Below are 13359 nucleotides of genomic sequence, written 5' to 3' on the forward strand. Positions count from 1 at the left end.
GGAAGAAAGGAAGAAATGAGGAAGGAAGGAAGGAAGAAGGAAAGAAAGCGAGATGGGAAGGAAGGAAGAATAAAAGAGAGACAGAAAAAGAGAAAATCTGGCATATTAGAAATTAGAGAAACAGAAAAGTTTTGACATTCTTATTGAGACTGTGATATTTAAATAATTAATTAATACATAATTTGTATGTAAAGTTTTGGAAATCTGCAAACCACATCGGAACATTTGGGAAAACACAATATTCATTATATTTGTATTGAATTTACTAGTTTGCAGCATGTACTTAATTCTATGGAAACTTTTATTTGTTAAATACTAAAATTTTTAGAGAACTGGATATAATGAGATTTATGAACGAAAATTTAAATACTTATCAGAATTTAACAAATTAAAATATGGAGAGACCTATCAAAGCCATTGTTACTAGTTACTTAAATTTATAAATAGAATAATGAAATTTGCACATTTTAAGTTTAAGGAAGCAAGGTCTTCAATTTATCAGTAAAATACATTAAATATTTTCTTCAGTGAAAAACAGTTTCAGATTTACACAGAAGTTGCAAGCATAAAAACAACAACCTTTTCTTTGATAGCATGCGCTTTGACTTTCAAACTGAATATCATATAGCAGAAGACTGCCTTCCTTTCTTTTATCCAATTGTCTCATAATAGACTGGATAGAAAATTAAGAGAATTGGAAAGAAGATGAAAAACTGAACCTTAATTTTAAATAAAGGATTGCCTCTACGTTTCTTTTCTGTGCAAAGCCACCTGCAATATCCTATAATTGAGGACATTCTGTTAAATAGTCATATTGTAATCATGAAAATTAAGAAATAAATTTTCTTTCCATGTAATCTTCAGAAGTTGTTCAGTTTTCCTTTTTTTTTTTCAACTAGCTGTCCCCAAATTTCCTTTACCCAAAAAGGGTCCAGCTCAGCACAGTGTTACACGGTGTGGCTGCCACGTCTCTTTGATGGTTTCTCAGTCTTCTAATTCACATCCATGATCTTGACACTTGCAAAAGTTATAAGCCAGTTCTTTTGTTTTATGTTTCTGGATTTGAGTATGTCTGCCTTAAAAAAAAACCCAATTGTGCCTTTCTTATTTTGTCAGAACTATTACCAAGGTGCTGTGTTTCTCTTTTATATCCACAAGCCTGATGATTCCAATTAAAAAATGTGACATTTGATTAGTTCAGAAATAAATCTTACCTGGTAGGGCAAATATTCATTTTTCCTCATTGTTGATGTTAAACCACCTTTCAAAGTAGTATCACCCAATCATCCTTAGCTTATTTTACTCAGGACAAATAAATATTTTGTGCAAAGGTCCTCTGTAAACAGCCTTTTCCTGACAAACTTTCAGTTTACCCCTGTCTAAAGATCATTACAGACTCATAGTTTCCAATTCAGTTACTTTTCTTATTGTTACTGGTTTTGGCACTCAAACTGTCTCAGATTTGGTGATTAAGAACTCCTTCAATGTGAGTTCTGGGTCTATTGGATATATCTTCGTTAGTTGAGAACGGTTTTGCTGTTTGGCAAGTTCAGTTTATGGCTTCTGTATTTTCTCTGCTTCACTCTTACAATCAGGATTTTAGACAGGATTTTTGTTATTTATTTATTTCTTTTTGGTGGACACATTATTCTAAGAAATTAATATACAAATGGCAGGCCTACTAGGTTACTGAGTTGTTCTCCATGGATAAAGAAACATGTTTGTAGAATTCATACAATGTACAATAATATAGATCTGCATATTAGCATCTGAAGACTATGAGATCACACCATGACATCTAATTCCAGTTTAACAGGTCACCCTCTCCCACTCTGGCTGGGATTTAATCTTTCCTGTTGTGCCCCTAGAACACACACTTTTCATTTCATCTGAACCCAGACACTGTGGTTGGCTCTTTTAACCCAATCTCATACAGCAGAAACCCACCTTGCTTTCTTTTTCTAATTGCTTCATAAAAGACTTGACAGAAAAGGAAGAGGAATGAAAAGAAGAGAAAGAACGGAATAAGTAAAAGATTGTCTCTGAATTTATTTTTTGCTCCAAGCTACCTGCAGAGCACACTTGTTTATTTTTCTTATAGATTTCATTTTTTAGCTTCATTGCACAGGACTTATCTAGGCTCTTTAGTATGCTAAGCATATTTATTGATGTTAAAATCATCTCATATGCAGAACTGTGGAAATACATATCAGCATGGTGTTTCTTATGGTTATACTCCAATTTTGAGCTCTTTATTAATATTCAGTGATTTTAGGGAACAGCATTGCCAACACAGCCACATGGCATACTGTTTAGCATGCTAGATTTGGCAATGGTGAGACCTGGAACATTTTCGTTTTGGAAAATCTGAGCTTCAAAATATGTCACCAATTAGTGTATCTTTGAAGTGGCAACAAGATTCTCTTTCATGAACTGTTGCAATCAGATTCAATGTTCAGGAAAAAAAATTAGATCAAGAGGCTATCGGCACAATAAAAAGACAGACACAATTACATTTTTCCTAAATTTCCTTATTAAATTTTATTATTCTAATTTGCCTTCCAGTTGTAGGACTTATTTGTGATTCCATTTTTTTTTACTGCAGAATTTTAACTTAACAATTAGATAACCATCTACCATGTTGGTACTTAAGTCTTCCTTCTGGAAACATGGTCAAAAATGACAGCTTGTATGTAGAGGTCTGTCTGAATAGGGATTCTAGTAGAGTTGTCACCAGGTTGAGCCTAAAATATACAAATTTCCATATAAATAATTGACATTAGAGGATTTTTTCTTTAATAGTTCAGAAAGCAAAATTAAAATGGCTGTTTCAATGGAGGCAATATTTCTCCACCCCTGCTGATTCTGTTTTTCTTAGGAACAGCAATAATTTCTGTTGTGAGTTTTGTGGCTATAGGGTTGTGACATTACTAAAAGGGCATCCCAGATTCATGCTGGTCTAGATTCTACTGTATGTTGTGAGTCACTAACTACAAAAATTCTAGTATAGAGCTTTAAAAACACATGAACAACACTTCAGGCTCATCATTCAAAAAGAATTCTACCTTGGTTTCCAGTTTGTCAAATAAGACACATTAAAGTTGGAATTTGTTTAAGCTAGTGAAAATATCTGGTGTGGTGGCTTTACACAAAAAAGTCTTATCATTCTCCCCCTTTCTTATCATTTTCCCCCTTTCAAATTATAATCAGTGAAAAAGACTCAATCTCTTTATTTTACTTGGGATTTCCAACATGATGACAGCTTTATGGAGAGCTACCGTAGAAACAACAATGCACTGATGTGGTATTGATACACAGAAGTGCTTGGATGAGGTTACTTCCTACAGAGGGAGGATTTTAAAAGAGTTATTCAGCTTTGGTCATTGGGACTTTTGTATATTTTTTATAAAACAATGATGCTACTTCAATTTTTTCCTTCAGTTAAAGAGAGAAATTGTAGGAAACTCAGAACTGGTGGAAGAAAGAAGTTTTGGTGTTGCCTTTTGCCACTGCTAGTATTCCTTCCTTCTTTCCTTCTTTCCTTCCTTCCTTCCTTCCTTTTTTCTTTCCTTTCTTTCTTTGTTTTCTTGTTGTCCTGGGACTTGAATCGGGGGCCTGAGCACTGTCCGTGGGATTTCTCAAGGGTAGCACTCTACCACTTGAGCCACAGCACCAACTTTTTCTGTGTTTTAGGGTACTGAGTAATTGAACCTTGGGTTTTGTGCATGCTAGGCAGGCACTTTACCACTAGGCCTTGCTTCCAGCCCTGGTATTCTTCTTGTGTTAGTCACAGTAGAGTTTTTCTTTCTTTCTTTCTTTTTTTCCTTCTGTCTTTTTTCTTTCTTTCCTTCCTTCTTTCTTTCTTTCTTTCTCTCCTTCCTTCCTTCCTTCCTTCCTTCCTTCCTTCCTTCCTTCCTTCCTTCCTTCCTTCCTTCCTTTCCTTCCTCCCTTCCTTCCTTCCTTTCTTCCTTCCTTCCTTCCTTCCTTCCGTCTCTGTCTGTCTCTCTCTTCTCTGTCTCTCTCTCTCTGTCTTTCTCTCAGTTTCTCTCTCTGTGTCTCTGTCTCCGTCTCCCTCCCCCCATTTCTCTCTTGCCAATCCTAGGGCTTGAACTCAGAGCCTGAGCACTGTCCTTGGGCTTTCTCAAGGCCAGAGCCCTATCATTTGGGCCGTAACCAAGGAATCAAACCTGGGTCTTCATGCAGGCTAGGTAAGCACTTTTACCATTAGGCCAAACTCCTGGCCCTACAGAGGAATTTTTTTGGATCTATGTTTCATTAAAAAGAATTGGACCAGGATATAGAAACAAAAGCCATCTAATGAGTGATTGTTGTCCTTAATGTACTATGCTATCTCTCATCTGTTTTGCTGTCCCTTGGTTATCTCATATTGTTACATTATTTCACATTGTTATCTGACATATTGTATATATGTCTATCTGGTTATTTAAAATAGGATAGGGAAGAGGGGAAAACAAGATGAGGGCCAGGGTTGGGGGAGGGAAATGGGGTCCAAGACATGAGAAAGGGATCAACATATGTGAAGTAATGCTCCTTATCTGGTGAATACAATGTAACGCTTCTATTAATTACAATAAAAAAGAATTAGAAAAAAACTGTAAAGACTTGAAGTGGGCAAATAAAATGGGTTCATCCATGTTATTTTTACTTCATGGTTTTGTTACTTTGTGTTATTTTGCAATATTTAAGTTGTAGAAAACTACTAATATTGTGCTATTGTTTATAAAATGCAAATTGTTGTACCCAATGGTATTAAACTGATGGTCTGATGGTCTTATAGTGGGGTGTGTGTGTGTGTGTGTGTGTGTGTGTGTGTGTGTGTGTGAATTTTATTCATCAATCAAGGAGAAAATAGTTTCTCATTTGCAGGGAAATGGTTGAAACTGGAAAAAATATGTTAAATGAAGTAAGTCAAGCTTACAGAGACAAAAGGTACATATTTTCTCTTATGAGGAAGTTAACTAAACACATGAAAATGTAAGGTCATATGCATATATAACTAGACAAACTGACTAAAATATGGTATGTGCAAAGGATGAGTCCTTTGAACTACCTTACAGGTTATCAAGTGTAATGCCAGGAAGCTAAACTCGTTTTTCATGAGATAGGACTTAGTCGGGGAGGATGAGATGAATGGGAAAGGAAGGACAGGCAAATAGTCTCAATATTCAAGGTACATACATGAAAATGGCACCAGGTAATTTGAGGTGGTTGGGTAAAGCTAGTATTGATGGTGAGGAGAATGATGAGAGGGATGACATTTGTCAAGATGTACTGTACTCATAATTCTATAAGATGTTAAATTGACATCTTTTTGCATAACTACTTAAGGATAATAAAAATTAAAAAAATCTATTTTGCATCTATATGCTCTTTGGATTCTCTTTATATTTAATATAATATCTTTACAGCACCATCTACAATCAATGAATTAAGTAAAATCTTTGGCACATTCATTTTGTATCTGTGTGAGTGTTATCATTCTGAAATACTCAGTGAGTCCTGTGGAGATGAATGACCCATTCTCTAGGAGAAGGCTGTACCTCCTAGGCCTTTAGGTCCATCTTTCTTAGCTACCAGAGGTAAATCCTCTGTAGCAAGAAACTGCTAACTTCACTGATCCATTGCTCCTTTCCACAGAAGCCTCTCGTTTTCTTTTGTGTTTCTGTCTTTGAATCTTTTGTAGTTGATAAATTATACTCTATTGGGGTAGTGGTGATTCAGATCTATGGTTATGATCTAACCCTCATGACCTCTGCAAATATATTTAGTATACAATTTTATTCTCTGTTGGATTAGAAACAACAGAAAATCTGTTTTCCAGAACTTCATTTTTTATTGTCACTTTATCTAACTTTAATTGAGAACCTGTATTAACTAGAGAAGATAAGTCTCAGCCATGTAGACTAGTGACTTTTTTTCTTCTTTTTCTTTTTTTGTGTGTTTTACTTTCTCGTTGGGGTAATGTACACAGGAGTTACAGTTACATTACTTCTTGAACATGTTACCCTTTCCTATGTTTTTAGACTGGTGATTTTCTTTTTCTTTCCCCCCCTCCCCTCCCCTTCCCTTCCCTCCTCTCCTCGCCCCTCTCCTCCTTTCTCCTCTCCTTTCCTTGTGTATATTTGTTATCATCATGAGGCCTGTTATGGTTCTTTATGTGTTGGTAGCTACAAATTAGAAATATCTTTACCTTTTCTTACATGAATACAGAATGTTTTTTATTCTGGAGTATAGAACATCTGTCCAATGATGATAGGCTGGTTTTATATGTGACTCTTACTTTGAAAAAATGTCTTTTTAAAGCCTCTCTGTAGTCTACCTGTATGCCAAAGATTCAATATCTTATAAGAATCATTTATTGTGTCCTAGTTATAATCATTGGATGCTTGATTATTTAAGAAAAATAAGAAGAACAGAGAACAATGACACATCATTTGAAAGAGCACAAGTATATTAACTTCTATTCATTTTTAAACATTTTATTGTTTAAATGTTTAAATAGTTATTTATATAGTATTTCTCTGGTTGCTTGATTTAACAAAGTATAACAAATCCATTGCAAGTTTTTCTGACATTTAACATTTCATAACTGGATCCTAGTTACTGAAAATAAATAAAACTTTCAGGCTCTCTTTTATGCTCAAAACTATTTTTGAGGTTTCCTAGAGGAAATCTCAGAAAAAAGTTATAAATATTCAGTCTTACATGTTTGAAAAATGATGCTAAAAATAAATAAGTCTGTATACATCCATCAGACAAGTTGTCAAGTCAGAAGAGATCACCAGTCTATCCTACATAAACTTTTATAAATGTGATTGCATCAATGTAAATATTTGGAAATTTCTATATGCTTTATGGGAATTTGGTCATTGCTATTAGCTTCTTGTATGTTTTTATCTCCAGGGAAAACACTAATTACAACAGTTAGGAATCCTCACCACCAGGTTTTTAAATATTTGTGAGAATTCTCATTGTGCTTTGCTTGATGATGATAATTAGATAACAATAGTGTAATGTTATTGGTTATAATTCTAGATAATGGCTAAAAATATAAATATTTGAGACCTTATTACAGATTAATTGAATTTCTTGACCTAACAGTCATAGCATCGACAATTATATCTTGGGGGTATCCTGTCATATTTCAAGAATTTTTCTTTAATAAAATTAATCTTTTTTGAATCAGATACAACCTTCATAAATCTTTGAAAATACACTTAATTTGCCTAATTTTTTGCATAGCTTTATTATCTTTGCCATAATTTGCTGCTTTACTCTTGTTACTAACTTCCATTTAAGTGTTCACAGTGGTAAAATTTTAGTCATAATTCCACCATAATGAATTTGGTTCTCTGCCTGGTATTTTATTCTCATGATTCTCTAAAATCTCTGACAGGATATCGGCCCTAAATTCTATGATCAGAAAGAAGGAAAAGTTACAGAATTTCTATACTTATAGTATCTAAAGTTCAGTATGGAACTGGCAATGTAAAGATTCTGCTAGAATCCTTCTGAATTTATTCATAAACTCAGTTTAGAATTTCTCATTCATGTTGTAGAACTCTCTTCTAAATGCTTTTTAATTGTAGCCAGTGGTATAAAATCTTACTGGTCACTCGTGGATTCATTAGTTAAAAATCATTCACAGGGGCCGGGAGTTTGGCCTAGTGGTAGAGTGCTTGCCTAGCATGCACAAAGACCCGGGTTCGATTCCTCGGTACCAGATGCATAAAAAGAAGTTGGAATTGGTGCTGAGGCACTTAAGAAAGTCCAAGGACAGGACTCAGGCCCTGAGCTCATGGCCAGGATTGGCAAAAAAAAAAAAATCATTCACATAGGTCCATTTTCTGTGACAATGATAATTCTGTCTTTGAGCTAGTCTTCTTCAGTAATCACAAAATTGCTAGTATCAATCACACGTACAGACTAGCAAGAACAAACCTTGTAGCAGAGAGAGAAAAATCAGTATATGGAAAGTTCTCACTTCAAAATCTCAAAGTCTTCAAATTTTCTTTTAACAGATTACACCTCTGAACTGATTACAAGGTCCCAAAAGAAAGTGGACTCAAAACCAAGTATAAAATATGAGTGACGTGAGATGCCAAGATTATAACAACAGTAACAAATTGCTGAAAAATATGAAGTGAAAAGTGAAGAAATTGCAACTTCTCCACTAAATCTAAGAAGAATCACAGATTTCAATGCATCAAGAAAAGGACAAATAAATTTAGACAAATGTATAGGAGAATACTTTCCTACTCTTAATATAGAAACTTTAAAACTCAGAAAGAGAAAATACTAGTTTGGATTATATAAAAATTTAAATCTATGCATCATAAAACACTATAAAGGTTTACATAGTTAGCTTCTAAACTATAGCCATTTATACATAAAATAAACATTAAGTAGGTAAAAATCCACCAAAAATTTAAAGGAGAAAAGAAAGAACTAATGGAGAAGAAAACAATTTAGTACACTAATATAATATTGATATTTTGTCTACTTAACTACTGCTAAAAAATCAATGTCTTTGAAAATGATAGTAAAATAACATAATCGAAGCTGAGTGCCAGTGTCTCATGGCTGTAATTGTAGCTACTCAGGACAGTAAGATCTGAGAATCATGGTTTGAAGTCACGTGGGCAAGAAAGTTCATGAAAATCTTATCTCCAATTAATTACCAAAAAATTGGAAATGGAGCTGTGGTTCAAGTGGTGGAGCTTTAGACTTGAGGAAAAAAGTTCAGGGACAGCACCCACATATTGAATTAAAGCCCCAGGACCTCATGCACACACACAAAAATGACATAATTGAGCTGTTCCACATAATTGTTGGAGTGATGTATAGAGGAGCTAGTTACATTCATCAGGTGGTGGGTACACTACTTCTTGTACACTGATATGCCTTCCCATGTTTTCCTCCCACTTTCCTTTCTCCCACCTCCTCCCAATCATCTTGGTTTTCCCCTTCCCTTTTCTATTTCAAATAAACAAATAAACATATATACAATATATCAGATACTCTTACATGAATTGAAACTCCTTAAATGCCTACCATGCCCTTCTCTTGACCTACTTGTTAATAATTAATATTAGTTCCCCAAACAATAATAATTCAAATTAATTGACCTCGATTAAATTTGCTCCACTGAATTAATAAAGTTCAAAACACAAAATAAAATGGTAAGCCCTCTGTGCAACAACTCAATAAAACAATAAAATTATATTTTAAAATGCACAATGAACAGAACCAGACAAATGAGTTTTACAAAAGTTCAGGTATACTTGTAAACTGATATGTTCTGAAAGGCAATTTGACAGAATTGCTTTAAGGCTTTACAAACTAAGTAGTTTCATTTTAGAAGCCTGTTAGTTTTAGAGTTGTTAGTTGAAGGAAAAAAAACCCAACTTTAATGTTTATGAGTGGGAAATTCTTATATGATTATGCATAATTATAGCTAACAATAGTAAACTGTCTACACTATTTTGCAATTTGTATTTTTCCACTTAATAATCATGTTCACAACAAAACTGTTCTATTTCTTTTACAAATGCATAATAACATTTTAACTATACTCCAATCATGGACATACAGACTATTTTCTGATTTTAACTTCTGCAGTTAAAAAACAATTTTCCCCTTTAGGATATTGGTGGTTCGTAAAGTAATATCCCACAGGGAAGAGCTATTTATTCAAGTACTTACTTGATAGCAGACATTTTAGACACATTGTCTCATTTTCCCCTCAGGACAACCTTTTGTAAAATTACTACTTGCATGGATGTTTATAGTTGATGAACACAGATGAAGCAGCACTCACAGGGGTAAAGTGCTTTTCCCTAATTACAGAGCTGATAAAAATCTCTATTAACTCCAACCCACTTATAATATTGCCCCTCTCAAATGGCTTAATTTTCCTGAATTTTATGGCCATTCCCAGGTCTTTCACCTGTTCCCAAATATTTGGAGTAACCCACAGTAAGCTTCAAGTGAGATTCAGTATTGCTTGAACATCCTGACTTTATTATGTTACTCTGCATATGGCAAGGTGAGAATTTTTTTTGTTGTTTCAGATAAATTTATGAAACTTACCAAAATTTAAAAGTAACTTATGCTTCCCAAAAGATTAAGAATCTAATCTCTTGAGTGACTATATGTGCTTCAAAGGTTGGTGAATTCTGGTTGTCATTTTTTTTCCCATTTGTATTAGTATTAGCCGGGAGTTTGGTAATAAACCAAACCAGGGTTTGATTACTTGATAACACATACAAAGAAAAGGCCAAAAATAGTGCTGTGGCTCGAGTGCTGGAGCGATAGTCTTGAGGAAAAAGCCCAAGGACAGTGCCCAGGCCCTGAGTTCAAGCCCCAGGACTGGTTAAAAAATGTTGTATTGGTATTAATTTTGACTCTTGCTTTAGCTGTGTTAGTTTTGACTCTTGCTTTAGCTATTTAAGGCAACGCATATAGTTCATGCCACCACTGCTTATGACGAAGATATGCAAGCCAGAATCATCCACTTGAACATTATCAATATGAGGATTTTTCTCATTTTCTACCATCATTCACACTAGTGTGCTTCATATTCTAATAAATCAATATCTCTCATCTTGCTTTGGAGTATCAGTGCTTGAGAAAATTAAGCATTTGGTGCGGTAACATTTAGTGATGGGAATTGTATAACAATTCAAAGTTATATATTTGTTTCTTCATTCTTCCAATTCATCTATTGTGTGCTCCATTTCAAATATATATATATATATATATATATTCTGTTATTGGATACTTTACAGCAATGTGCTTATCTCTAGGGCATGTTCCATAAATACTGCATTTAAAATTAAAGTCATTCTTCCAGGTCAAGAGAAGGACACGGAATTTAAACTTTAGGAGTTTTAATTCATAAAAGCAAAGCTCAATTATGTAATTTTAATGTGCTCCTTAAGGCCATTGATTTTAGCAGTAGTTAGTTGAGTAAATACTTAATTTATATGTGGTGGACTTTCAGTTCAGATATACCAGGTGATTGCCCAGGGGAGAAATGTTTAAAAGCTACTTAGTATGTGGGTGTTTTAAGGCTATAATCAACCAAATATTCAGTAATTTGGGCAGCAAAACCAGAAAGTTGGCAAGATCTCAGCTTTACTTAATGATTACAACTGTGCCACAGTTTAAAAAGCATCATTTTACAAGCAGCCTCCCGGGCAAAGCCAAGGGCCAAAAAAGTGGTGTTGGTAATTCAGTAAGTGGCCCCAGACTTACTGGCTCAGTTATTCCTTCAGTGTTTCAGTGCAGTTTGAGGGGACAGTCTTCAAGAATGTTTAAAATTGGCTTAGACTTAGTCTATTTACCCTTATTTGCTTACACTTACTCTATCCATGTTTGGACTTGAACCCAGGGCTTTAAACAGCATTCTGCTATTGAGCTACATTCTCATAGTTTGTTTAATTTTAAGGCTCAAAGTGAAATATAACTGCCCCCTGTAAAAAGACATCCAAAACTAATCTCATTCAGTAGAGAATGGAGGAGATCAACCATTTGCTTGAAGAATGGTAAGGGTTTCCACCATTACAACAAAACAATCGTAGTCTGTGAGGGCTAGGATTTGAAGGTCTGGGTGGCTTAGAAGCAGAGGTGAAGGAGGTAATTAATACCTTTCCTACTAATAATAGTAGTACCTGAGTGGTACTCAGGGTTGTGAGTGAAGAGAGGAGAGAATTGCTGCTGCTGGAATTTTCCTCTAATTAAAAAAAAAGCCAAACGATTAACAGGTATTTTCTTTTAATCAAATATCTTTAATTTTAAAATCTAATTGACCTAACTATTCTTCTGCTCATACTAAAAGAAATTAGCTTACATCACGTAGTATATTTTTTCCAAGTTTTTCCATTTCCTTATGAATGGGGCAATGCCATTCTTTCTGACGTAAGTATACAATTCATATATATGTACATATATATATATGTATATATATATATATATATATACACCACATTTGTCCACTGAAGGTTGTCTGAGTTGGTTCCATATTCTAGCTATGGTAAACAATGTTGCAATGAACAGGGATGTGCTGTTGGCTTTAGTACATCCTGGTTTACAGTCAATTGGATAGATGCCCAGGAGTGGGAATGCTCTATAGTGAAGCAATGTATTTAGGGAAGCTTCATAGAGAAGCTCTATATTCAGTCTTTTGAGGAAACGCTATGTTGCTTTCCAGAGTGGTTGAACAAGTTTACAGTCCTACCAATAGTGTAGTAGAATTCCCTTTTGGCCACATGCCTGCCAGCTTCTGTATTGTTAGTTTTCTTGATAATGACCATTCTAACTTGGACGAGGTAGAATCTCAACGGTGTTTTGATTTGTGTTTCTTTTATGGCCAGAGATTTGGACATCTTTTCATGTATCTATTGGCCATTCTTATTTCTTCTTTGGTGAACTCTCTCATTAAGTCTTTGACCTGTGGTTTTCGTCATTTGTAATCACTGGAATGTGCCTATAAATCTACAAATAAATCCAACAGATAGTAAAAGCAAATAATTACACTTGAACATAATGAATTAAACAGCACTGTAAACATTCACACAGTGACAACAAAGGAGGATCTTCTTAGAAGAAGACCACAAGGTCTCAATAGCAATGTGAATATGATTACATAAAATGATACTTACTGAAACAAACTCCAAGAAATACAAACAAGAATTTTTTTATTGTACTGCTTGCAGTTTTTTTCTTTCCTTTATCTTTGGTTTATTCCCTTTGTTCATGTTTTGGATTTCTGTACCCTTTATCTTGATTATCTTATTTGGGGAAGGAAGGGGACACACAGAAATGGTGGGACAAAGAATGAACCAATTCAACACTAGACACTACATTGGAGATAAACTATCAAACTGTGGGAGGAGGGAAATGGTGAGAGGAAAAATTGGGAGAATGGGACCTTGGGTGACACTGTTCAAAAGGAGATGTACTCATTACCCAAGTTATATAATTTTAACCCCTCTGTACCTTTAAAATAAAATTTTAAAAATTAAAAAAGGAATTATTGTCTGACTTATTTCATTATGGTATCTGTATACATGAAAATTACAAAGACAACTATACCTTTGTTATAAAAATGATTAAATAAGATGTGGTATTTATATACAATGGAATTTTATGCTGTCATCAGAAAGAACGACATCGCCTTATTTGTAAGGAAATGGAAAGACTTGAAAAAAATCATACTAAGTGAAGTAAGCCAGACTCAAAGGAACATAGGCTCAATGGTTTCACTCATTTGTCATAATTAGTATAAAACTTGGACTCTCCTAGCAGAGGTTTTACAATAGGGCAAAACCTAGA

At 34.4% G+C, this 13359-nt stretch overlaps 1 protein-coding gene across 1 annotated transcript in view; it reads right to left on the bottom strand.

The window, feature by feature from the left end:
* Positions 1 to 2527: 2527 nt before the first annotated feature.
* The window catches only part of Cfap299 (cilia and flagella associated protein 299), a 488707-nt gene continuing 477875 nt past the window's right edge, over positions 2528 to 13359 (bottom strand). Inside the window, exon 6 of the mRNA XM_090344002.1 lies at positions 2528 to 2744. Within this exon, the coding sequence (XP_090200128.1) occupies positions 2649 to 2744 (96 nt within the window). The 3' untranslated portion in view covers positions 2528 to 2648. The remainder of the gene's footprint in view (positions 2745 to 13359) is intronic.

This window comes from Megascapheus bottae, chromosome 13 (genome assembly GCF_031878675.1).
Source record: "Megascapheus bottae isolate mThoBot1 chromosome 13, mThoBot2.hap1, whole genome shotgun sequence".
NCBI classification, from domain to species: Eukaryota; Metazoa; Chordata; class Mammalia; order Rodentia; family Geomyidae; genus Megascapheus; species Megascapheus bottae.